At 60.9% G+C, this 24,896-nt stretch overlaps 2 protein-coding genes and 1 long non-coding RNA gene across 6 annotated transcripts; 1 reads left to right on the top strand and 2 right to left on the bottom strand.

The window, feature by feature from the left end:
• Window positions 1–3,032: 3,032 nt before the first annotated feature.
• GPAT4 (glycerol-3-phosphate acyltransferase 4) lies at window positions 3,033–13,929 on the bottom strand. Of its 4 annotated transcripts, none has more exons than XM_067545320.1 (14): window positions 13,896–13,929; window positions 13,049–13,163; window positions 11,829–12,657; window positions 9,721–9,790; window positions 9,118–9,415; window positions 8,611–8,685; window positions 7,950–8,039; window positions 7,746–7,839; window positions 7,050–7,165; window positions 6,706–6,761; window positions 6,284–6,369; window positions 5,852–5,980; window positions 5,687–5,766; window positions 3,033–4,856 (listed from the first exon to the last, which is right to left on the bottom strand). In XM_067545320.1, the coding sequence occupies exons 3-14, from the start codon at window positions 11,991–11,993 to the stop codon at window positions 4,748–4,750; spliced, it is 1,368 nt and encodes a 455-aa protein (XP_067401421.1). In that variant the 5' UTR covers window positions 11,994–12,657; window positions 13,049–13,163; window positions 13,896–13,929; the 3' UTR covers window positions 3,033–4,747. The 4 variants fall into 4 exon arrangements, with proteins under 4 accessions (XP_067401421.1, XP_067401426.1, XP_067401435.1 ...); XM_067545325.1 differs by lacking the exon at window positions 13,896–13,929 and having other exon boundaries at window positions 11,829–12,245; window positions 12,586–12,657; window positions 13,049–13,272; XM_067545334.1 differs by lacking the exon at window positions 13,896–13,929 and having other exon boundaries at window positions 5,856–5,980; window positions 13,049–13,292.
• A 320-nt stretch (window positions 13,930–14,249) lies between these two features.
• On the top strand, window positions 14,250–24,784 carry LOC137151225 (uncharacterized). Its single transcript, XR_010919217.1, has 3 exons — window positions 14,250–14,644; window positions 15,144–15,289; window positions 24,258–24,784. It is a non-coding gene; the product is annotated as an uncharacterized lncRNA (long non-coding RNA).
• Window positions 20,110–22,248, bottom strand: LOC137151219 (protein phosphatase 1 regulatory subunit 3C-B-like). The gene has a single exon (XM_067545558.1). It carries the CDS (start codon window positions 21,874–21,876, stop codon window positions 21,016–21,018), a length of 861 nt encoding a protein of 286 aa, XP_067401659.1. The 5' UTR covers window positions 21,877–22,248; the 3' UTR covers window positions 20,110–21,015.
• Window positions 24,785–24,896: the final 112 nt, after the last annotated feature.

Genomic DNA, 24,896 nt, shown 5'->3' with positions numbered 1-24,896 from the left:
TGTCTGCTACGAGACAAACGGCCTCAGTGCAGTATCTCGAAAGGCCACATGGCAGCGCCACTGCTCCCAGACACCCCCCCCCTCAGTGCAGTAACGTGAATGGACACGCCCTCAGTTCAATACCTCCAATAGCCACACGGCGGCGCCACTGCTACGAGACATGGCCTCAGTGCAGTATCTCCAATGGCCAGATGGCAGCACCACGGCCCCCCGACACCCCACTCTCAGTGCAGTACCGTGAATGGACACACCCCCTCAGTTCAGTACCTCCAATAGCCACACGGCGGCGCCACTGCTACGAGACAAATGGCCTCAGTGCAGTACCTCGAACGGCCACATGGCGGCGCCACTGCTACGAGACAGACGGCCTCAGTGCAGTACCTGGAACGGCCACACGGCACCACGGCTCCCAGACACACACCCCCCTCAGTGCAGTACCGTGAATGGACACACATCATCAGTGCAGTACCTCCAAGAGCCACACGGCGGCGCCACTGCTACGAGACAAATGGCCTCAGTGCAGTATCTCCAACGGCCAGATGGCATTACCACGGCTCCCAAACAACCCCCCCTCAGTGCAGTACTGTGAATGGACACACACCCTCAGTTCAGTACCTCCAATAGCCACACGGCGGCGCCACTGCTACGAGACATGGCCTCAGTGCAGTATCTCCAATGGCCAGATGGCAGCACCACGGCCACCCGACACCCCCCTCTCAGTGCAGTACCGTGAATGGACACACCCCCTCAGTTCAGTACCTCCAATAGCCACACGGCGGCGCCACTGCTATGAGACAGACTGCCTCAGTGCAGTACCTGGAACAGCCACACGGCACCACGGCTCCCAAACAACCCCCCTCAGTGTAGTAACGTGAATGGACACACCCTCAGTTCAGTACCTCCAATAGCCACACGGCGGCGCCACTGCTACGAGACATGGCCTCAGTGCAGTATCTCCAACGGCCAGATGGCAGCACCACGGCTCCCAGACACCCCCCTCAGTCAGTGCACACACCCTCAGTACCGTGAATGGACACACACACCTCAGTGCAGTACCTCCAATAGTCACACGGCGGCGCCACTGCTACGAGACACAGCCTCAGTGCAGTATCCCAAGCGGTACACGTCTGCTACGAGACATGGCCTCAGTGCAGTATCTGGAACGGCCACACGGCGGCGCCACTGCTCCCAGACACCCCCCCCTCAGTGCAGCACCGTGAATGGACACACACCCTCAGTTCAGTACCTCCAATAGCCACACGGCGGCGCCACTGCCAGACATGGCCTCAGTGCAGTATCTCCAACGGCGATGGCACAAATGGCCTCACAGACCCTCAGTCAGTACCTCCAATAGCCACACGGCAGCGCCACTGCTACGAGACATGGCCTCAGTGCAGTATCTCCAACGGCCAGATGGCAGCACCACGGCTCCCAGACACCCCCCCGTCAGTGCAGTACTGTGAATGGACACACACCCTCAGTGCAGTACCTCCAATAGTCACACGGCGGCGCCACTGCTACGAGACACAGCCTCAGTGCAGTATCCCAAGCGGTACACGTCTGCTACGAGACATGGCCTCAGTGCAGTATCTGGAACGGCCACACGGCGGCGCCACTGCTCCCGGACACCCCCCCCTCAGTGCAGTACTGTGAATGGACACACACCCTCAGTGCAGTACCTCCAATAGCCACACGGCGGCGCCACTGCTACGAGACATGGCCTCAGTGCAGTATCCCAAACGGTACACGTCTGCTACGAGACAAACTGTCTCAGTGCAGTATCTCGAACGGCCACACGGCACCACCACTAGTCCCGGACACACCCCCCTCAGTGCAGTACTGTGAATGGACACACACCCTCAGTGCAGTACCTTCAATAGCTACACGGCAGCGCCACTGCTACGAGACAAATGGCCTCAGTGCAGTATCTCCAACGGCCACACGGCGGCGCCACTGCTCCCAGACACCCCCCCCCCTCAGTGCAGCACCGTGAATGGACACACGCCCTCAGTTCAGTACCTCCAATAGCCACACGGCGGCGCCACTGCTCCCAGACACCCCCCCTCAGTGCAGTACCGTGAATGGACACACGCCCTCAGTTCAGTACCTCCAATAGCCACACGGCGGCGCCACTGCTACGAGACACAGCCTCAGTGCAGTATCTCCAAGGGCCAGATGGCAGCACCACGGCTCCCAGACACCCCCCCCTCAGTGCAGTACTGTGAATGGACACCCCCCACTCAGTGCAGTACTGTGAATGGACACCCCCCCTCAGTGCAGTACCTCCAATAGCCACACGGCAGCGCCACTGCTATGAGACACATGGCCTCAGTGCAGTATCTCCAATAGCCACACGGCGGCGCCACTGCTACGAGACATGGCCTCAGTGCAGTATCCCAAGCGGTACACGTCTGCTACGAGACATGGCCTCAGTGCAGTACCTGGAACGGCCACACGGCGGCGCCACTGCTCCCAGACACGTTCTCAGTGCAGTACCTGGGACAGGCAGACGGCAGCACCACTGGTTCCGGACACAACCGCTCAGTGCAGTACCGTGAATGGACACACATGCTCAGTGCAGTACATGGAGCGGCCACACTGCGCACCACTGCTCCAGGACACGCCCTCTGTGCAGAGATCTCTGGGTGAGATCCTCTGGTCATTGCACCTTAGTCCTACTCTGGCCTGCTTCAGACCACATGAACGGGTGGTCTAGGAAGAGCTCCTGCCCAGTGTCTCTCCCCACTAGGCTGCGCTGCTCAGGGCAGGGGCAGGATCCAGGGCTCTGCATAGGATCTTGCCCTGACCTGCTCTGGCCGGGGCTCCTGGGGCCTGCCCCCCACGCTTCCTGCTTCCATAGGGATGTGTTCGCCCCGGAACCACCTCCCCCCCCGGGCGGCTGCCAGCAGTGGAAGGGGGTATGGGAGCTGAGGAGCGGCCACAGCCCTAGGGCCCCACGCAGCAGGCGGGTGCTGTAGCTGCCCCCACGATGACCAGACCGGGCCGTGGAAGGGAGGAAGCAGGGCTGGCACTTCACTGAGGGGAAGCGGGACTGGACAAAGCAGAGGGGCAGGGCCTCCATGCTGATGGGGGATGCAACTGCCATAATTTTCTGCCTGGAGTGGGGGGCGGGTTGCACCTTTGTGAGGCAGGAGCCAGTGCGGCTCACACCCCAGCAGCCACTGCGGGCACGGGCCCTGCTCAGCAAAGGGTTGTGAGCTGCCCGGCCAACAGGGCCCCGCCCTGCCCCGTCCACAGCCTGACCGAGAGACTGGCTCAGCCCCTACCGGGCCCCATGGTGGGTGAGCCGACAGCCCAGCCTTAGCAGCTTGTCTTACATACATTTCCTCCCCTAGCATAGAAAACACGAGCCCTGGCCGGGGACTCCCAGGGCATCCCGTGTCCATGGGCCAGGGATGGGGGGGCCCAAGGCTCATGTTAACCCCCCCCCCCCCCATGTACCCATGCCCTGGGGAGCAGAAGCCAGGAACCCGTCTGTGAAGCCAGGCCCTGCCGTGTACAGCCATGTACCGTGTACAGCCGGCAGCAGGCGGATGAATATGGTTCTACCTCAAGGCAGGGAGCCAGGCAGCATGAGGAGCCTCCTTCTCTTCCAGTCTCACCCAGCGAGGCCCGGGGGCCTAGCTTCTCCCTGGAGAGACTCCAGGGCTGGCTCCAGCTGGCTGGTGGATTCATGCCGTGTCCAACCCCTGGGGTGCTGGAGCAGATCCCACCCTCAGCTCTTGGGGAAGGGCAAGGTAAGGAGGGCCTGGGTCACAAAGCCCCTCTTCCCCGTCCGTCTGCGAGGCTGGCTGGAGCCGCACCTGGAGGAGAGGCTCCCAGCACAGCAAGGACCCACGGCAGGGCTCCAGGCCTCACCACTTGGTTGCCTGGCTGCAGGGGACTAGCCCCCGCCCCGGAGACAGAAAGGCAGCCGGGGCACAGCCTCCAGCCCCAGGGTGGGGGGAGCAAGAACCCAGTCCAATCCCCAGAGAGGTGAATGGGTTGGGGGCAGCCCAACCAGGACCCGCTGCAGCTGGCCTAAGAGCAATGGGGCTGAAGCACAGCACAGGAGGCAGCAGTGAATTCAGGACTAACATGGCCTGGGCCCAGGCTCGTAGCACAAAGGTGTGCTAGAGCCACAGCCCACGCTGACCTTTCACTGGTGGGCAGATGGTGTGGGTAGCTGGGAATGGCTCTAAGGCTCCGAGCCCAGGATGCCTGCAGCGCCAGCTTTCCCCGTGCCACACGTGTGCTGAGCCCAGGGGCACCCACTGGCCTGCATGCAGCTGAATCAGCACTGCTGGAAGTCACGCTGTGGGGAGACACCTAATTTACTCATCATGGCCTGCAGCCCTCAGCCAGTCTAGGAACATCGGCAGCGCGCACGGCCTCTATCCTGTCAGAACAGCCCCACTGGCCAAGGAACACGTCACAAAAATCCACCCAGCTCTCCCGCTGGGCTCTGCAGACACGGCACGGCTGTCAATGTTCCCTTTAATGCTGCCCTGCTAGGGGCCAAGCCGTAACAGGGACGAGAAGGCATCGTTGCCAGCAGCCGCTCAGGGCCAGCAGGCTCCAGGCAGCACAGTGCCTCTGGGGCAAAGAAACGGAGGATGGAGGAGTGGGGCTGAGCATCTCTGGAGCAGCCTGAGTCCGAGGACACACAGTGGCTCTGAGTGGGCCGGAGCAGGGCTGAAGGCAGAGCACTCCGGATGGGCCTGGGGGCGGCGTGCAGGCACAGAGCTCAAGAGCGGCTGCGGTCCTCATGGTTGCCCACGATCGTCTTGCTGTAGAGTTTCTGCTGCTCCTCCTTGAACGTGTCCTTCACTTTCTCCCTCTTCAGGCCCCCATCCCTGGAGAGAGAGTCAGGCCATCAGATCGGCTGCTCCTGGACACCCAGCAGCATTCCCCAAGCCCTGCTGGCATTGGGCTGCCCCGGCCAGCTCACACGCTCGGGGTGGGAGCATTCACAACTCAAACTGACAGAGCACGTCCCAAACTGACTAACCCCCCAGGACAGCACGGAGCCATCCTCATTTCACAGTGACTTGCTGGTCCAGGGCCAGAACGCAGGAGACCCGGGCTCCTTGCGCTGTGCTCAGCCACTGGCCACAAGACAGGAGCCTAGGTGCAAGACTTGATTCTCTGTCTGCAAAGCCCCCAAGATTGGAAAAAGGAGCTTCCTGGGCTGGCTCCTCCAGGACAGCCCCCGGGAAGACCTGGGTAGAAGCAGGGTGCCCCACCACAAACTGGCATTGAAGAGTGAGGCCCACCCAGCATGGGCAAGAGGCGGCTGGGCTAGGCTGCACTCACAGCTGTAGGTTCCACAAGGGCATGCTCAGCACATGCTCTCTACTGCATGGATCTGCGGCCTACACATGCCCCTGACAGGGCTCTGTGCACAGCTTCCAAACACCCCAGACAGCCTGCCCTTCTGAGGAGCCCCCAGAGAATGCCACATGCTTTGCCAGTGCTCCTGCACAGCTCAGTGGGGCCCTGGGGGCCCTCGGCCCCTCCACAGTATGCACACGTTGAGGTGCTGCCAGCCTCACAGGAACCAAGGCAGCTATCAGGCCGACGCTGGGCCTCCCTCCAGTGGGCTGGAGCCTTGACCCTGGGCAAGCCGGGCACCTCTGAGGGCTCAGAGCCACCGCTGGGAGGGGAATTTCTGGTTTTGACTCACCACAGCAGATCCACTAGGCCTCCCTGCCTGGCAATGGCTGACTTCACCCGGTTGGCAAACTGGACAGCGTCTTCTTCAGGCTGTGGGAGAGCAGAGCTGTTTAGCATGAGGTAGGGTGCCCGGTTCTAGGCTGCTCCCCACCGGCCTGGCCCAGCCATCGCTCACCTGCCTGGTCATGGGGGGCAGGTACCAGACGCTGCAGACAATGGCCCAGCTGGTCATCATCCGCAGCAGGTAGGTCACCATGCCGTACTTGCTGCTGTTCCAGAAGGCATCTCCGAACTGAGGGTCATACTGCAGAGGAGAGCGTCCATGAGACCGAGACCCTCAGCAGGGCCGTCCGGTGCATCCCCACACACCTTGCCCCTGGCTACAGGCAAGGCCTCTATCTCCAGCTCCCCAGACTCCACGGACAGATCTTGGCTTCCCCACACTCACAGCACAGGCCCCAGAGATTCACCACCGTCTCTCTCCTGCCCAGGATTCAAAGCGGAGAACAGCCCCTCCCACCAACCAGGTCTTTGCACCTCCAGGTCTGCCACAGCCCCTCGGAAGGGCCCCATTCCCTTGCCCCCAGCCTACGGAGTCCACTCTTACCTTGATGGCTACAGGGTAAACAGTGGCTCCAATTTCAAAGCTTCCCTTCTTGAACATCATCACGGAGGTGTTGTTGATGCAAGTGCCTGTAAAAAGACGTGTGCAGCTGTCTCAGCCTCCCCCTGGGAGCACATCCAGGAGTCTTGGCAGGAAATGAGGGGCCTGGGCCACAAGGCTCCTCCAGGACGAGTGCCATGGGGTCATTCCTGCCACGGCCTTTCCTGGTGCCCCAGGATGTGGGGCATCGAGCGCCCACACTGACAAGGGCCCACGCAGCTCAGCCCCAGACCTGGAGGGACAGTCTCAGAACTCTGGCCCCCTTGCTTTACCCTGGAGGGGAGGAGATGTGACATGTACTGGCACCAGCCAGAAGCTGCCTTTCCCTCCCCCAGGGGCGAGCATGGCCTGGCCCTGTAGCTCACCTTCAGGGAAGATGAGGATGGGCAGTTTGCTCTTGTCCTGGACGTGCTCCGTCAGCCTGCAGGGAAGAAAGAGTCACTGATGGGTGACTGGACACCCTGCAGCCTCAAACACACAGCATGCGCCCATTCACCTTCAGTCCAGGTGCACTATCTGGGTGCAAGTCATGCCCCTGGGATGGGGCAGCTCCCAGCGAGCGACCCGACAGGAAGCAGTTTTCTCCTCCACTGGTGCTGGACTGTCCTGGCTCCCCCACCCCAGCCAGGCCGGCAGGGATTCAGGAGAATCCGCTGTCTCCAGCAGGCCCGTTCCCCGCCAGGGAGGAAGCTATTGGCTGCTGTCATACCTTTTGGCCACGAGGTGGCGATCTTTGACCTCTGAGCGCTCGAACCAGACGTGGGGGCATGCTTTCACCACGGCCCGCTGGATCACGCCCATGAGCCCCCCGTGGATCTGACCCACCTGAGCCAGAGGGAGAAGATGCAGGTTAGGGCCTTGGCCTCAGGGATGGCTCCTTGCCCCAGAACCAGAGGGAGATTTCCCCCTCTGCCCCATGCCCATCAGAGCGCTGGGGGCAGCCCTGCCCCACCAGGAGGCTGCTATGGAAAGGTAACACTGGAGGCAGTGGTTTGGGAGGGGCCTGCGTGACAAGGCACAGACACCCCCTCATATATTCCATGCCAGGGAGGCCAAGCTGAGAATGCGACCTGCCCTTTCCACAGTCAGCAAAGCCCACTGCACTAATGGCAAGTGTCCTGGGGCCTCTGGTAGCCCTGCATGCCCGCACCAAAGCAGCGCTGGCCTCTGCTGGGTGCCCAGTGGCTGCGGAATCACTGCGGGGGATCAGCCAGATGTGAGGGGCCGTGTACACAGGCAGAGCTATGCAGCCAGGCCCCGAGCCCCCGAGAAACGCACTCAGGTCCCAGCGCTTTGCAAACACGCTATCTGCCCAGGCCGGAGAGCATCTGCTCCATCTTCCAGCAGCCCAGCGACCCGGACAGGCAAGCTGGGGCCAGGGGCGGCTGGAGGGAGTGGTCCTTACCATAGCGTAGTAGCCGTCGCTGGCCAGGATGATCACGTCAATGGGGGAGGTGTGATTAGCCACGCAGATGCCTCCATTCTGGGGTCGGTTTTCCCTACATTTAAAACAAAACCGAGATGAGGGGACAGAACAAAGCGTGAGCCCTGCCCCAGCCAGGGAACAGCAGTGGCGAGGCCAGGCAGGGAGCCAGTGCTGCCGCCTTACCGGTCATGGTAGGTGATGATGGCGGTGAGGGCACGCACGCAGATCCGGTAACACATCAGGTGAATGTGCTTGCTCAGGAACTCCTTCCACCTGCAGGGGCAGAGCAGAGATCCTTACCCCAGCCAGCCACAGCCCACCCACACTGCAGCGCCCAGCCCTGAGCCCGGAGTCCCCTCCCAGGGCCACGTGGGGACACACAGGACAGGGGAGTCACAAGGCTGACCTGACTGTGTACCGTTGTTAGAGGGAACCAATGACTGCCCTGCCCCTGCAGCATGCGAAGGGCAGATGTGTCTGTAACGGCACTAACCCAGCCCAAGGGGAACAGATGGCACCAGGCCATGCAGACTGGATTTCCCCCCCCCATCCTGTCCGTCTGATCCGATCCCTGATCCGATCCCAAGCTGAGAGAGAAACCCATGAACCGAGAGTGACGCTTTGCTCATCTGAGCTGGGCTTTGTGTTTTGCTCCTTTGGAGAGTTCAGGGCTGTGAGATTTGCCAGGGGCTTGGTGGCGGCATAGATCCTGCTGTGTCCATCACCCCCCATGGCCCCTCACCCACACACCTAAATCTCTGGAGTAGCTGGGATGCACAGGGAGAGACTTCCCTTCCTGCCCCCATACCCATACTCCTCCATGTTCAATGAAGGCTCAACTCACCTGCCACTGGGCAAATATCCCACCACTGTGGTGCCAATCACCAACAAGCTGATGCCTGTGAAGGCCAGGGCAATCCTGCAGGAGGGAGAGGGAAGTTACCGGCCAGCAAACAAGCCCCATGCAGCCCCTGCCTGCCAGGTATCAGTCTCTGCATGGATCCCGCTGCAGGGGGGGGGACAGGTGTCTCACCGTGTCCTCGTGCTCTCCAGGAGGACCCAGCACCTCTGGCTGCCTGGAGCCAGCTAGAATTGCTGCAGAAAAGATGGGCCACTAGGAGTGCATGGGGCCATCTTGGGACTGGCTAGTGGAAACCCCCCTCCACCTCCCACAGCTCCCCCACACTGCTCTAACCTCCAGACCCCACTGCTCTCCTACAGCCAACGACAGAGTCAGGAGTCCCGAGTCCCAGCTCTAGCCATCGGCCCCAGGCCCCTCTCCTGCTGTGGGCAAGACCCCACCGGTTGGTGCAGTGCCAGGTGTGCCCGGCGGGGCGGGACGGCCTCTCACCTGAGCGGCAGCAGGAAGCAGTACCGGACCAGCACGCCCAGCCCCCACAGCACAGTGAGGCGCAGGCTTATGTACTGGAAGTTGTAGTTGGTCCTGCTGAGCAGGTTCCAGGACTCCAGCTCCTCAGCCGAGAACCGCTTGGTCACCTCGTCGTCCATGATGGTCTCGATGCCCTTGCGGCAGAAGTAGAAGATGTCAGAGAGCTCGAACTCAGGAGTGTCCAGGGCTTTGCTGCTGCCGCTCCGGCGAATCTCTTTGATCTCCTCCTCCAGGGACGTGGGCTCCTTGGCGATGATACCTGCAACATGTGCTGCATGCTCCAGTGAGGGCAGCCTGACGGGCCCCTCCACCCGCAGCTGGGGCAAGCCCCACGCCCACCCTCCCTGCACCTAACTGCAGGCTGGATGAGCCCTGGGCCGGGCCCCGTCTCTCCTAGCCATGGGACACCTGCCGACTTCCTTCCACTTGCCAGCCCAGAGATGAGGTGTGCCCCACACCCCCACGTATCCAGAGATGAGGCATTCCCAGCCCAGCTGCCGCCATGCCAGCGACCAGCGACCTTGAACCCCCGCGTGCGCACACAGACACGCATGCTGCTCTCACCATTGACATAGGGCTTGTACAGTAGGTGGTTCTTCTCCTTGGCGCCACGCTCTATCCTCAGCGTTGCCCACTGAAAGAGAGACACCAGGTGAGCAGGCCTCCCAAGGGCTGTACCTCAGCCCTTCATGCACCCTCCTCTACCGTCAAAGCCCTACAGGTCCCTGGCTGTGGGGATAGAGGTCGCGCTCTCAGGGCTGGGCTCAGCTGAGGAGCCGGAGAAGGAGTAATCACACAGCACTGCGGCGAGGGCAGCGCAGACTGAGCGGGGAGACTGGGCTGGGACAGGCTAGCAAGAAGGACACCTGTCTGCTGCGGGACATGGCTGCTAATGAGGAGGCTGCTGGAGCGAGGGTAAGAGCCCCGCTGGGGGAGACAGCTGTGAAGGCATCTGCATTTTGTTCTGGGCACTGTCTTACCCAAGAGATGCTGACAGAGCTGAGGCACTTTGGAGAACAGCAGCACTACCCAGAGCAGAGGGAGAGCGGGCGTTATGGGCCCCAGCCCAGGGAGAGCAGCCTGCTGTTTCAGACAGTCCCGGGTCGCTCTGCTGCTCCCTCAGCACTGGCTGGCCTCCATACGGACCCTGATCTCTTGTCCTTGCCGGGGGCTCCATCACAGGGTGGGCGGGTGACCAACCCAGCACTATTTCCCGGTTCTCATTTCTTCCCTCCTGGAATCAGAGGTTGCATTTCAAGGTTGCTGACGCAACCAGCAGGCCAATAGTGTGAGGGGCTGGGACCCCGCCCTCCTCTCACTGGGCTAACAGCTGCTGCTACTTCTCTGCGCACCATGGCTCACAAACAGCAGCCCCCAGCAGCTGTTGGGCAGCAACTGCCAGAGGCAATGCCCAGATCACCCATTATTCACAGAAATCTCTCCCCTCTCAGCTGCTCCCCAAGGGCACCAGATAAAGTATAGGCTGGATTTCCAGCCGGTCAGCCTGCCCTCCCTGTAACCTTCTCCCCAGCCAGGCATGGAAGGATTAGATTGTCACCGAAATGCCCATTTCTCAATGTCTACTGTAATTATATCATTCCTGTCTGACCCCCGCCCCCATGTCCCGTAACGGTGAGATTTAAATGAATAAAAACTAAAAAATGCTTAAAACAAACATCAATATCTGCCAAAATGCTAAAAAACGACAACAGAATCCTGCCAAGTCTGTCAATCTCACACCCGCCTTCTCAGCGCAGGCCTAGGACACCAGCCCCACGGAGAAGAAAAGCTGCACACTTCCTCCAGCCCCAGTCGTGAAGCAGGGCAGGGAGCTCCCAGCTACTGCAGCCTGGGCGGAAAGCACTGGGAGAATGGCGCAATTCCTGCAGGAACTGGCGCTGTGGCAGCCGTTGGGGAGGTGCCAGTCTATGAGCTCAGTCCCTGTTGCCAAGGTTTTGGGGAGAAAGGCCCTTGCAGAGCTCCCCTCACTCCTGCTGAGCCGCCAGCCTTAGATCCTGAAAGGCTGGGTGAAAGCCCTTTCGTTGCCAGGCAGAGATGTACAAGGGCAGTCTCCAGGGGCTACATCCTGCCCAGGCCCCGCCAGGGGTCATGGAAACACTGCCTCTTTGGGAGGAGTCTCTCACACTAGTGGCTAGGTACCTCCTGGAGCCCCACCACTGCCAGAGGCAAGCACAGGACTGGATGGACCTGGCCGGACCAACAGTCTGACTTGGGGGAATGACCTACCTGTCCCCAGGCTTCAGAGATGCTCAGAGTTTGCAGGGCTGAGCACAGCACGCCCAGTGCAGCTGCCTGGGACTGGCCAGTCCTGAGACCCTTCACTCCAGGGCAGCACCCTTCCTTCCTATACAGAGCCTGATGGCTGTGCATGAGCACAGCACCACTGAGCGCTGGGGCCTGGGAGCGGGGAGGTTCCCTCAGAGCAGGCCCTGCCTGGACTTCGCTACTGAGTGTAGAGGAGATGGCAAAAGAGAGGTTCCTGGCATCACCAATTGCCCAGCCCTCGCTTACCAACGCACAGCACCACCCTCCAGGGGCAGGGACTCCCCTACTCGAAGGCACATGCCCCAGAGGGGATCTCCCCCAGGCAGACGGACAGTGGTCCAGGGCCCCGAAGCTCCTGTCCAGTGCGTCCCAGAAGCATGACTCACCCGGAAAATCTTCAAGAGTGTTTTCATGTAAACCCTGCGGATGCCAAAGGAGACCCCGAAAATGGCAGGCACAATGATGAAGACCAGGAGCAGGGTGAAGAGGACGGTCAGGGAGATGCCCAGCAGGTTAACAATCAGGCTGTTAAAGGGGAGCAGGAGGAACATGATGGAGGGCCCAGGCAAGGCCAATGCCCTGCGACGCTGGGGCCAGGAGAGAAGGGCTGCCCGCAGTGATCAGATCAGCCGGCCCTCCTGCTATTCGGCAGCAGTCCCATGCATGTCCCAAGTCCTCCGCCGGTCACGGACTCCATTCCAAAGTTCACATCCTTTCCTAGCTGCCTGCGGGAGGAGGAATGCGAGGGAACCAGGCGAGATCGAGTGGCGTGGGCTCAGCGCAGCTGGAGCAGGGAGGACGCACTGTAACAAGGCAGCTGTGTGAGTGGGGACCCCCCCTGCAGCTCGCCAAGCAAGTCTTGCTGCGGGGTGGCTCCCGAGGGGCCAGGCAGTGGAATTCTCCGTGGGGTGCTGAGCGCAGGAAAGGTCTCTTCACAAGGGTGAGGTGGGACCCACCCCTGATCCCGCATTGGGAAGCTCCGGAAAATCCGTATTGCCAGGAGCCTGCTGTGTGCGGAGCTACTGTCCTCGTCTCCAGGACACCGACACGAGTTCAGAGCCGCTCGCGCTGCCTGTAACAAGTGTCATTCCAGAGACCGCTGGCACACACCCACGCTGGAGTGCTCGCAGAAAGGGACGGTACCTCTGCCCCTGTGAGGGCCCCCGAGCTGTGCGCCGCCTTCTTGGCAAGAGAGCTCCTCACATGCCACTGGTGCTAGGGGAGGAAAGAAAAAACAGAGTCAGGCAAATCAGGCAGAGAGACGTACACGACGGGGTCTCCTGAGGCCATGGAACAGCGAGGGCTGGATCTGAGAGGGCAGGCTGAGGGCACACCCTGCACGGCGCAGGGCTCTGGAGTCAGCAGGGATCTCACGGACTCCTCAGCTCTGGTAGCCCAGCATGACGAGCTGGGAAGTGGGCCCTCCACCCTCCTGGTCCCTGGATTTTCAGTCCAGGTCTGCAGTTCAGATCAGTGCAGGAGCCTTCTGTACCCTGCCCGGGATCAGAGCTGTTCTGTACAAGGCCAGTGAGTCTCCGGAGCAGGACAGGGGCACATGGCGTGAGGGACGACTCCCCCTACGGATACGGATATCATCACGAAGTACCTCATCTGCTGAGGGATCCCAGAGCACTTGAGCAGCTACGCCCAGGGGCCGTTCCCTCCACCACAAACACAGCCATCTGCGGGTCAGGTTTGGCAGCTGTCAAACACAGGCGGCGCTGCAATGGAGTCGGAGACAGGACGTGAAGTAACCGGCAGCGAGAATTAAGGGAGGCGAAAGGTGATGAACCAAACGGGACCTGGCCAGGCCAAGAGGCGCACAGCACCCTTCGCACGGGCGCACTTCTGACTGGGAAAGAGCTTCCCCTGCGGCACCAGTGCCCAGCGCGTCAGAGCCCCGCTGCAGCGGACTCAGGACCCACACGGCGCACTCAGGACCCACACGGCGCACTCACCAGCCAGACCAGGCAGCAGGCAGCAGCCTGACTGACCGACTGACTGACGGACTGGCGGACGGACTGGCGGGCGGTGCCCGGGGCAGAGGGGAGAAGGTGCAGGCCGTCATTAGCGCAGTCCGCACCTAGCCCTGCCCCGGCCTACTGGCCCCGCTCACGGCAGGCTCCGGCAAGGAGGCGCGGTGTGAGCTCAGCCGGGCCAGGGCGCTCAGCCGGCGGGGCGGGCCCGGGGCGGGGATCGGGCCGGGGATCGGGGGGGGGGATCGCACCTCTGCCGCCCCCGGGCACAGACCCCGCCTCGCGGGGAGGGAATGGCCCATCTCCGCCGATGGGGGGGGCGCTGCGCGGACGGGCCCATCTCGCGCACGGCGGTCCGGGCCTGGAGCGGGGCAGGGGTAACGGCTCCCGTCGCAGCCCGGCCGGGGGGCTCGCGGCGGGGGGGAGGAGGAGGATGATGAGGATGAAGCCGGGCGGAATCGGGCCGCTGTCACTCACCCACCACCTCAGTGCGGCCGCCGGGCTCCAGCTCCGCCCCCCCAAGTACCGACCCGTGCGTGTGCCCGCCGGCCCGCTACGTCACGTAGTACGTCACCGCGCAGCCTGCGGGCCCGGATATTCACTCAGGGAATCGGAAATGTGGTATCCGCCATGTTTGTTCAGGGAACAGGAACCGGAAAGTGCAAAGCAGCCATGTTATCTCAGGGAGCCGGAAGTATGGCATCCGCCATATTTGTTCAGGGAACCGGAACCGGAAAGTGCAAAGCAGCCATGTTTTGTCAGGGAAAATCACAGTGTGGATCCGCCATGTTTGTTCAGGGAACCGGAACCAGAAAGTGCTAAATCGGCCATGTTCGCTCAGGGAATCGGAAATCTGAAACCCGCCATGTTGGCAGTACAGGGTTGAGAGGAAATATGGGCGGGCTTGTTTGGGCGGAAGTGCCCGCTCTTGTCTCGTGGGCCGCCCGCGGAGCCCTGAGCCTGCCCGCCTCGCGCCGCCTGGGCCGGGGCCGCCCGCGGAAAGGCGGGAAAGGCGGCAAGGCGGGAAAGGCGGCAGGCGCGCGCGTGTCCCGTGACGTGAACCGCACCGCACCGCACCGCGCCGCTCGCCCACTGCCCCCGGCCCGGCCTGTCTGGAGCCGTCCGTGCCCCGCGGCGCCCGCGGAGGGGCTGCTGCGCTCTGCCGCGCGGTGCCGGACCCAGGCCGCTCCTCCCGCCCCGCCGCCCCCGCAGCCCGGCCGCCCCCGGTGAGCGCGGTTCGGGCGCAGGCAGCAGGCACCGGCTGCCGGGGGGGGGGGATCCGCAGAGCGGCCCTAGCGGCCGAGCAGCCCCGGCGGGCACGGCCCCGAGCGGGTCTCGCACACGGCGGGTCCCGCGGTGCTCAGCCCGGACACGGGTCCGCAGAGCGGGAGCGGCGCTGCCCGGGGCGCCGGGCGCTGCAGTAACGCCTCTCCCCAGCAGAGGGCGACGGCGGCCGCGCCTGCCAGTGCCCGGCGAGGGGACAGGGGGCAGCCGCGTTCGCCTCCAGCCGCGGGCGGGCTCCGTCCAGCGCCTGCGTGTCCGTCACACGCCGCCAGAGGGCGCTGCGGTGCCTCGCCCGCAGCTGCGGCGCAGGTCCCTGGCGTGGTGGTGCGAGCAGGGGCCCGGGGCCAGGACTCTGCGGTCTGTCACGGATGCTGGGACCCCCGGCAGGCCATTTCCGCCGTGCACCTGCCGTGTCCTGTCTCACGCCGTCTCCTTCCACAGCAGGTTGCAAGGACGGAGCCGTGTCTGCAGGGCTGCAGACCCCCGGAGCGGGCGTTGCAGGAGGGCGACAGGCTGTGGTGTTGTGCTGGGCGGTGTCTGAGAAGAGGAAGGCTGGGTCTGTCCTGGGGAGTGGCCGCTCTCGGAAGGTAAGCCGCACACAGACACGCGGGAGGGACGCAGTCACAGAGACACCATTGTAGTGACACACACTGTGCTGTGCTATTTGGGTAACCCGTCCTTATAAAGCCAGTGTCGGCAGTCCCCGCCGCCCAGCCAGCATGTGAGCAGCACAGGGAAGATGGGGCTGGAGGGAGGCAGGGGTAGGAGCCAAGACATGTTCAGGAAGGAATTTTCATGGACAAGGGGCAGATGCTTGACAAGTCGCTCCCAGAAACCTTTGTCACCTCAAGCTTTTGATGTATAAGAAAACAGAATCCAGTCACTGGCTTGTGGCCATACGACGCGAGCACTGGCGAAAATGACCTCTTGGAGTGGCAGCGTGGGTCTTTCCACACTCCCTGCCCGGCCTCGCTGGGAATGGCTTATGCTGGATGCTTTCCAGGCCAGAGCCAGTGCTTCCCTTTCATAGCCACAATCCTGTTCAGTCCAGTCCTATTTTCCAGACAGCTAGGGAAACTCCACCCGCAGGAAATGCAATTTTATGAACTGTCTGCAGCCCTCTTTCCTTTTACTGGGTGCACTGGGAGACGTGCAGTACAGGTCTTAAATCCTGTTCCACACTTCTGCTCTTCAGGCTCTGCCAGACCTGCAGCAAGCCCTTTCCCTGCCTCATGCCTCCATTTCTTCCTCTGGTCTGTAAAAGGGATGAAGGGGTGGGTGAGGGAAGAGGTTTAATGACATCTCATTGAGGCTAAGGGACCAATTGTTTGTTCTATGGCAAGGGTTCCCGACCTGGCGTTCTAGAACCCTTTGTGGGGGGGGCACCAGAGAGTACAGGGCTCTGTGGGGCTTCAGTGCTATTGAGGTCATTTAGCCCCCTGGGCTGGCTGGGCACAGCAACCTCAAGCCCTGCGCCGGCTGGAGTGGGGGAGCAGGCTCCCAGCCCCAAGGTGGCCGGGTGCCTGGCCAGAGCAGAGCCGCCCTGTGCCGGTGGGAGTCTGGAGCAGCCCGCCACCTCCATTACCCTCAGTCCATGAGGGATGGAAGAGGTGGGGCCACAAGGGGCATGTGGTGGCAGCTGCAGCAGGGAAGGACTAGCTTCTTACTCAGGTAAGAGACCTTTGTTATGATTATTTGTGTCATTTAGTGGTATCATTACTCTCGTGTGTTTATGGCTGGGTCGGGGAGGGCCTGTTTTACCTGCTGTTAACCAGTGGGGCTTTCACTCAGAAAGGCTGGGAACCACTGTTCTATGGTATGGCCTAGGACACACAGAAAACCACTTTAATCCTGAGCCCCCATCCAGGACACACGCTTGGCAGGGGGGAAGCTGCACAGGAGAACATAGCTGCTCTCTTGTACCTTCCGACTAGGGGTTAAGGTTGGGTTGTCTCTGCGTTTTTAAGCCTAACTTGGTAGGCACATGCCACCTGACGCTTTGGCTTCGCTAGCCTGCAGATTGCAAGTCTCCCAGCCTGCAACGCTCCCTGATAGTGTTCAGGACAGTCCAGCTAGAGGCGCTTTCGTTTCCTTACAAAATTGCAAGTGACGTCAGGTTTCCCAGCTGAGGGGGATGCAGGAGTAACGTGGGAGGTGGGTGGAGTCATGGCAGACCTGTGGCTCTTCCTAGCCCCACTGACCCCCCCGGGGAAGGCCTTGCAACACCCCAAACTTGCGCGGCTCCTCCCAGTGGCACAGGGAGCTCTGGCAGGGCAGTTGCTGAGAGGAACGGGGGCTGCCTGCCTTAGGGGCCGTGAGGGCCAGGGCAAAGCTTGAGGTGTTGCTTTCGGTGTTGCTCTGCCTTCCACCAGCACACTGCAGGCAGGCAGAGCTGGGAGGAGCGTCTAGCTGTGGGGGACTCCCTGGCACTGACCGTCCCACACCTGCCAGTCTCTCTGAAACCTGCACGCAGCAGAGGGGTATGCAGGGAGCTAAAAGGGACAGTATTGGGTGCTGTGAGCTGGGGCTGTACAAAGCAGGTGAGTCACCTGGGATCTGAGCAGCTGCCTGGGGCTGCTGCAGAGTGCCCACTGGGCCACAGTCCAACCAAAGAGGCTTCTGCTCTAATGGACTCAGGACTTAGGAGCTATAGATATCACTGCCGTGTCACCTTCCAAGCCCAGCTGCCTGCTAATCACTGGCAAGGGGCACAGGAGCTAATGGGCTTTCAGTTCCATGACGCAGGCACTTGAAATCCTGGCTCCTTGGGGCAGCTTGCCACATGATGGTAGAGGAGCTGAGAAGGGCATAAGAAACAGGGACCCTACACAGACATGTCCCACCGAGGGGGACGAGACCCAGGGGCTGCAACCAGGCAACACAGGAAAGCCTGGTAGACAGCCATAGACCGTTACACCACTTAAGTTACTGGCACGTGGCAGCGGGGTGGAAACTCCAGGAGGCAGTGGGTTTGCATTTCTTCCCATAGCAGCAGGGGAGAGCAGGGTGATTTTGGTCCCAGCTCCTTGTGTCTCCAGGCACCTAGCACTGAGCAGAAGGGGGAGGCAGGGCAGATGGAGGCTCACAGGTGGGCAGGGGAAGATTCATTGCTACTGCGAAGCTTCTCTCAGAGGTAGCTGCTGAGCTGCAGTCAGAGCTCCCAGCAGGAGCTGCACTTGGAGGGATGGACAGCAAAGTGCTGCTCTTTCTCTGGCTTGCAGAATTGCTCCTTCCCTGGGTGAAATGGGATGAGCTCTGTTTAGGGGAGGGACAGGAAACCCAGCAGCTAAAGGCAGGCTTGCCCCATCACCAAAGACATTGGCAGGGCAGCTCCTCCCAGAAGTAACCCAGCAGGGAGACAGCACAGCCCCTGCAGGCAGGAGGTTTGTGACTTTGCTTCCATGTGACTCCCTGAGGGAGGTGGGCTACCTTAGAAATCTCAGGGCGGGCACATCTCCACAGCCTGTGTTTGAGGGAGGGGCAGCTTTTCCAGCCCATTATTGAAGGAGCAGCGTGTGCTGGACCTTTTGGGGGGAGCAAGCTTCTACCCTGCCGTTGAGCAGTCATGGAGTTAAATTGATATTCAGATTATAAACGGGGGGGGGGGGGGGGGGGACGACGGACGGACGGACGACACCCTCTCCCTCTCCCTCCAGCACATCACACTCCTGAAAGGTCACAATCCCACTTCCTCTCTAGCCACCTGTGGAGTCAGACAAGGAAAGAGATCAAATCTTCCAGGCCTTCTCAGTTCACCATAAAGCAGCCAGAAGTTCCAGCCCAATCCTCTGACCTTCATTTTCAGACTTGGGCACACTCCTACAACATCAGGCAGTTATGGGCCATTTGCTTTTGTAGCTGAGAGAAGACCCGCCATTGGCAGCTGGGCTTCCCCCACTGTGTTATCCTAGAAATGCAGGGACCTCACAAAGCCATCGAATCCAGCCCCCTGAGCTATGGCAGGACCAGTGAAGCTAGCCCATCCTCCAGTGGCCAGGGTACTGTAATCTGCCACGGCAGCACATTCCAGAGCTTACCTACCTTTAGAAAGTTTTCCTAATATCTGACCTAAATCTCCCTTGCTGCAGTTACCTCTTCTCTCTGCTTACTGAAGGCAGGACAGTTGATCCCCGTCTTCTTTATAACAGCTCTTAACATAGCTGAAGGTTTTTATCAGGGCCCTGTTCCCTCCAGTTTTCTTTTCTCATGACTAAACAGGCCCAGTTCTTTTTACCTTTCCTCCTAGGTCACGGTTTCTAAACCTTTTGCCATTTTTGTTGCTTTCCACTGGATTCTGTCCAGTTTGTTCACGTCTTTCCTAAAGTGGGGCACCCAGAACTGGACACCAGAGAGGCCTCACCAGTGCTGAGTAGAGCAAGGCAATTCCTTGCTGTGTCTTACCCACAACACTCCTGTTAATACAGCCCAGACTGAGAGGAGCCTTTTCTGCAATTACATCACGCTGTTGACTCATTCAGTTTGTGATCCACTCTGACCCCCAGATCCTTTCAGCAGTATTGCCACCAAGCCAGTTATTCCCCTTTTTGCAGTTGTGCATTAGTCTGGATCCAGACCAAAGCACCTTTGGCTCCCACAGTGGGCTGCTTTCCTAGCATCTGCAGTGTTTGCCTAGGCCTCTACCTGTCATCAGAGGAACACAGTGGCTGTGAAAAGGGAGGGTAGGAAACTGAAGTGATAGGACATCATGAAACAGATTCTTTCCTGCCCTGAGCTCCGGAACAGATCCGGCCTAAGGCCTTCGAATAATTCGTGCAACTGTAGCCCCTGTTCCTTGTGCCTGGAAACCATCCGCATTTGTCTGTTCAGGCTGTATTCTGAAGGGGGCTATAGATTAACAGATTTAAACTCAAATTCTGAAAAAAGTTCAAGTAATCACAAACTCTGCAGCTTTGCGCAGGTGGGGCCAGTTTGCAGGGCAGCTACGTGCTCTTGTGCCCTTTAGCCAAGCTACAGCCAGACACCAGAGAGCAGGATAGCCTGTGGAGGATGCACCTATGGCGGAGACTGCCTCGTGCACAGCGTGGCGAATGCTAGAGGGGTGCGAGGTGATGTCCATCAGCAGGAGAGACAGGAGAGCAGGGTTCACAAAATACAGACTTTATTGAGGTTCTGAATCTATGCACAACAGCTACCAACAGGAGGTTTCCCAGTGGCCCAGGCCTGGCATCGCTGCAGTAGCACGTTTGGGACAGCCCAGGTTGCCCAGATGACCACGGACAGCCAGCCCAGCCCAGCCTTTGCACTGCCTGGGGCGCAGAAACGCAGACGTCACTCAGAAGTGAGCCAAGCTGCTATTGCACAGCCACTGCCCCGGGCTGGCTCACGGCAGTCCCGCAGGACGGGCCAGCCCCACCAGACACACACGAGCATGGTCCCATACGAACCGAAGCAGTGACCAGCGGGCTAGGTCCCGAGTGGCCTCAGCTAAAGCCAGCTGTGCCAAGGCCAGCCTTCCTCCCACAGCAGCAGGTCCTGAAGGAGCACGTCCAAATGAGCCTGTCAGCCACGGGCTGGGCCTCCCGCAGTCAGTATTGTCAGTGTGAAGAACCAGCCCGTCAACCCCCCGAGCCAGGTGGGACAGACGCCCCAGCAGCCAGGCCAGTACATTGTCCCCCTGCCATTTCCAGGGGATTTGAAGTGACACATCCACTCTACTCCACGCAACTGGTTCCCTTCGGGTGGGATGCAGGCACAGCTCATGGAATGGGCACTTGCATCCCACGGGGCGATGCTGAGACATTCCCGCTATGATCTGCGGCGTAAGACCTCTGGGGCCGGGACGGGCATGCAGCAGGGCCATTGAGGCCTATTTGCTCTAAGCCCCTTCCCCACACAGGAAAGCCATGCCCGGTCCAAGGCACTTCAGCAGCCTCTCCCATCCTCCTTCCCGTGTGCCTGCCAGCGCTGCCACTCTGACCCGCACAGCTCTGTGCCCAGCCCCGCTGAGTTCAAAGGCCCTGGGTGCTCGGCTGGCTGGAAAGCTTGTACTGAGGTTTGGTAACTCAGTTTGACTCACCAGCAGCTTTGCCAGCCTCTGCAAAGAAGCCAAGGTCTGGCGTCGCCCTTTTCCACCGACGCTCAGAAATGATGGAACAACAGCGAGAGATGCCCCCTGAAAGCCCTGCCCAGCCGCCCTGGCACAGACTCGGCTAGTGATGTGTTTTGCACTGGGAACCCCGACGGGATTAACGCTGAGCTGTGACGATCAGGGTGGACAGAGAAGTTAGTGAAGTAGCCAGCAGGGGAGGAGCATTTGCACGGAGCGATGAACCACCCCTAAAAGGCCTGGTCCCTACCAGTACGGACCATGGCTTTCCAGACGCCTCCAGGTCTGCAAGTGAGAGAGGACCAAAGCTGCTGCCTTGGAGGTGCCCAGCTGCTCCCCAGCCGCACTGGAGCTCTTCACTAGCTGGGAGAGGGACAGGGAACTTGTGTGGCGTATCTTGTAGTTGCTGCCACCGTTGTTGTCCCAGTAGGTTCTCTGTCCACACTGGAAGGCAATGCAGAACTCGATGGGTGCGCAGAGGCTGGGCGCTTTGGGCAGGGCGACCTCGAAGGAGAACGTGTCCGTGTCCCCATCAGCCGCGCCGTAGGTGTTGTGCATGTATTGGCAGCAGACGTCCCGGAAACTCCTCCAGGAGTCAAAGGTGATGCGTAGCTGCACCTTCTTCTCGTAGCCGATGTTCCGGACCTGGACGGTGCCGGCCAGCGAGCGCTCCTGGATCAGACAGTGCTCCAGGCAGACCAGGTTGCCGTGCAGGCGGCTGCGGAAGGCCGCGTAGTTGGCGGCCGGCTGGGGGAAGTCGAGCGAGTACCGCTTGGTCTCCAGGCCCAGGTCCCGCAGCGTGGGCCTGAAGCGGCTCAGGTCGCACAGGGCCTGCTGCAGGTCGCACAGGTCCTCCTCGATCTTGGAGAAGAAGCGCACGGCGGTCAGCGAGAGCCCCTTCATGTCGGCGAACACCACCTTCTTCTTCGGGCGCCGGCCGCCCTGCGCCGCCTCCCGCCGCTCCGGCTGGGCGCTGGGCTGCGGGTTCAGGCAGGAGCGGAGCGGTTGGCGGCCCCGGCCGGCCCGCAGCTCCTCGTAGGAGTTCAGCAGCTTGCGGATGGGCGGCGAGTGCGTCAGGCAGAGCCGCATGGCGAAGTCCACGGGCATGGCCGGGGCGGTGAACCCCTGCAGCAGCCTGCGGGGAAGCGGAGAGATGAGCGGGGGACGGGAGCGGGGCCGGGCCGAGAGCCGGCCCCGGGAGACCCGCCCGGCCCCGGGAGACCCGCCCGGCCCCTGGAGCAGCGTCTCCCCCGCCCGCCGCGGACCCAGCCACCGGCCCGCCCCGCCCCGCCCCGCCACCCCAGCCGGCGTCCGGCCGCGCCCCCGCCCCGCGCTCACTCGCTGCAGCTCATGGCTCCGCTCCGCTCGGCTCCCGGCTCCGGCTGGGCAGGGGACAGGGACAGCCGCCGTCCGTCCGTCCGTCCCCGCCCCCGGCCCCGCCCCGCGGCCAATCCCCGCGCGGCGAGCGCTGCCGGCCCGGGGCACCCCCGCCCTCTCCGCCGCCCGCGCCCGGGACTGTGGGAAGCAGGGGTCGGGCCGGCGCAGCGGTGTGAGCAGGAGCCGGCCCGGGGGCAGAGCCCGCCGCAGCCGGTCTGCACGGGGCGTGGAGAGGCCAGAACAGGTCGCTGCCCCGTCCCGTCCCGTCCCGTCCCCCGCCCGCCGCCGGACGCAGCTGGGCCGCCCGGTCACCGGCGCCGTGAGCAGAGCTGGCCGGTGGTTGCTGGGCCCGCGATGCAGATCTGCGCGGAGGGGTGCGGCTGGCAGGGCGGGAGCGGCCCGGCAGTGTCCGGGCTGATGACTGCAGCTAGCACGCTGTCCGGGCCCTCGGAAGTCAGGGCTCCCTGGTATCTAGCTAGATACCACCGTGGCCTAGCATGGGAACAGCTGAGCACCCTGCAGTCATGGCCGGATTTAGCCTCCTGCTGCCGGGGCGAGGTTGGGCAAGTGTCCTGTGACAGATGGGAAACCGGCACACAGCCAGAGGAAATGAGTTGTCCCAGGTCAGTGTCAGAGCCCGGAACTGAACCACGATTTCCTCAGTCCCGGTCTAGGGCCTTACCGCTAAAACCAGGCTTTCCTCCTTAGTATTTAGATAATCCCATCTGGGCAGGGCAGGTCTCACCTCCTTGACCATGGGACGGATACAATCCCAGCTTTGCTTTTCTATAGCCCCGAGGCTGGGTTAACATGACACCTGCCCATGAGTGGCTCCCTACAGCAACAAAGGCTCAGGAATGAGTTTCACAGCATCAGTTTCCTTTTTAAGTGACAACCCTCAGTAATAATAGCCATGGAAAGACCTAACTGATGAATCCAAGGGCAAGATAGCAGCCATATTGCTCAAGGACTCTGGCTAGGAGAGAGGGGTAAAAATGGCTCATTCTAAGCCCCTCTCTCCCAGTACTTAGTTCTGCGGTTTCTAAGCACAAAGGTATAATCCCAGATTCTCTGGCCTCACCACCACATGCAACTGGACCTGTGTTCCCTGCTCGAGCACAGAAACACACCTATATCTTGAGCAGATGAGTCCTAAAATGGGAGAGACCCTTTCAGACTGCCCAGTAAAAATGATCGATCCAGCATCTCTGAAAATGATATTCAGGTCCACCTTTCCTGTTCAGCTGTCACAGGGCTGCTGGCAGAAAACCACACCAGCTAAATCAGTTCACCCGCTCCCTGTGCCTGCTAATCTCTCTAGAACTGGCTAGCCACTTACGTTAATCACGAACGATTCGACCTGCTGACAGCACAGATCTTCATCAGCCACTGGCACAACTCAGCTATTGAGGTTTTTACATGGCTGCCCATCAGCATGGTAGCTGAGACCCTTCCATAAAAAGTAAACAGAAATCGCACGCTCTGCCTGGCCAGCAGACGCAAACTAGGAGCTAGCTATGGGGAGCAGGGGTGTCGGGGGTAGAAGAGGGTTACTATTAATATGTAAAGTGCTACAATGCTGCTGGGTTTGAGAGGGACCTTTGAACTAGAAGCCACAAGCCGGAGGATCATGCACCCATCCTGCGTGATGTGGACAGACAGCAGATGCTGCAGATGCCTCCTTCCTGCGGCTTCCCGGCCTGGCCTTAGGGGACGTGCAGAGTGTGGGGGGACAGTAGAGAAGGTGAAATTTGCCTTTGGCTCGCATTTTACTGCAGGGCTAAGGGAGGAGCAGTCATTTCAGGGACGTTAGCAGCAGTGGACCACAGGACACCGTCCCAGAAGTCACTCGTGTGTGGGCTCTGGAAAGGCACCTTAGATGAAAAGGTCTGATTTGGGTTAACGAGAGGGTAAATCAGCGGAATCAGGACTAGCCTCAGATCCCAGGAGGCCAGAGAGGGTCTGTCCCTTTCACAGGGCAGCAGGTGTAGACAAGTCTCAGGAGGAAAAAAACAAACCAAGCCTTTCTGGTTGTCATTGCTCACCCCAGGTCATGACAACCCAGGGCTAAAAGCCCCTTCATTGCCCTTCTTCAAATCCTTCCTTCGCAGGTCTGGTTGCTGTCCGTGTGGATGGCCGGCAGAGACCCCACGGCTCAGAGTCCCCAGCAGCGGCAGCAATTCTGCAGCTTCAACCTGCTACTGGGTGGTGGGATCCTGGCTCCGAGCCACTACGAGCGGCAGGGACTCTGCAGCTCAGAGCCGTGGGGCCCCCATTGCTGTGAGCTGGGGCGGGCGACAGGGGCCCTGCAGCTCGATGGTGGCAGGGGGTACCCAGAGTTCCTAGGCACCATGATGGCAGCGGGAGCTTGGAGTTCTTAGCTGCCTTGGGGGGAGCCCAAAGCTGGGACCCCGCAGCTCCCTTCCATGGGCGGCAGGGCAGCCCAGGGCTCTGAGATGTGCAGCTCCCTGTTAGTGCAGGCAGTGGTGTAAGGCCTTTCGCTCTCTGCTCCTGTTAATGGGAAAGGGCTCCTGGGAGTGACTCTGTGGTTCCGTGACCTGTAAAAAGCTGTGCTCTGTTGGCGTGCTGGAGGGCATGCAGTGCTCACATCTCTCTCCCATTGCACCACATGGCAGCAGACAACTTCTCAGCAGTGACTAAGCCAATAGCTTGGGTCAGCAGCTCTGTGCAGAAAGCAACAGAGAAATCACCCTTTCATCACATCCCCTTGGGCTGCCACTTCCTGCCCC

This window comes from Emydura macquarii, unplaced genomic scaffold (assembly GCF_026122565.2).
Source record: "Emydura macquarii macquarii isolate MOO-44397 ecotype Brisbane River unplaced genomic scaffold, CSIRO-AGI_Emac_v2 contig_201, whole genome shotgun sequence".
Classification (NCBI taxonomy): Eukaryota; Metazoa; Chordata; order Testudines; family Chelidae; genus Emydura; species Emydura macquarii.
This window is presented reverse-complemented; position numbering and strand designations above follow the sequence as displayed.

Excerpts from the sequence above, each read along its gene's own strand:
- LOC137151219 (XM_067545558.1), bottom strand. The coding sequence starts at position 21,876 with ATGCCCGTGGACTTCGCCATGCGGCTCTGCCTGACGCACTCGCCGCCC.
- GPAT4 (XM_067545320.1), bottom strand. The coding sequence starts at position 11,993 with ATGTTCCTCCTGCTCCCCTTTAACAGCCTGATTGTTAACCTGCTGGGC. Across the intron at positions 8,040-8,610 it reads GGATATTTGCCCAGTGGCAG|GTGGAAGGAGTTCCTGAGCA; the intron begins GTGAGTTGAGCC and ends CTGCCCCTGCAG. Across the intron at positions 4,857-5,686 it reads GGCCTAGTGGATCTGCTGTG|GGATGGGGGCCTGAAGAGGG; the intron begins GTGAGTCAAAAC and ends CTCTCTCTCCAG.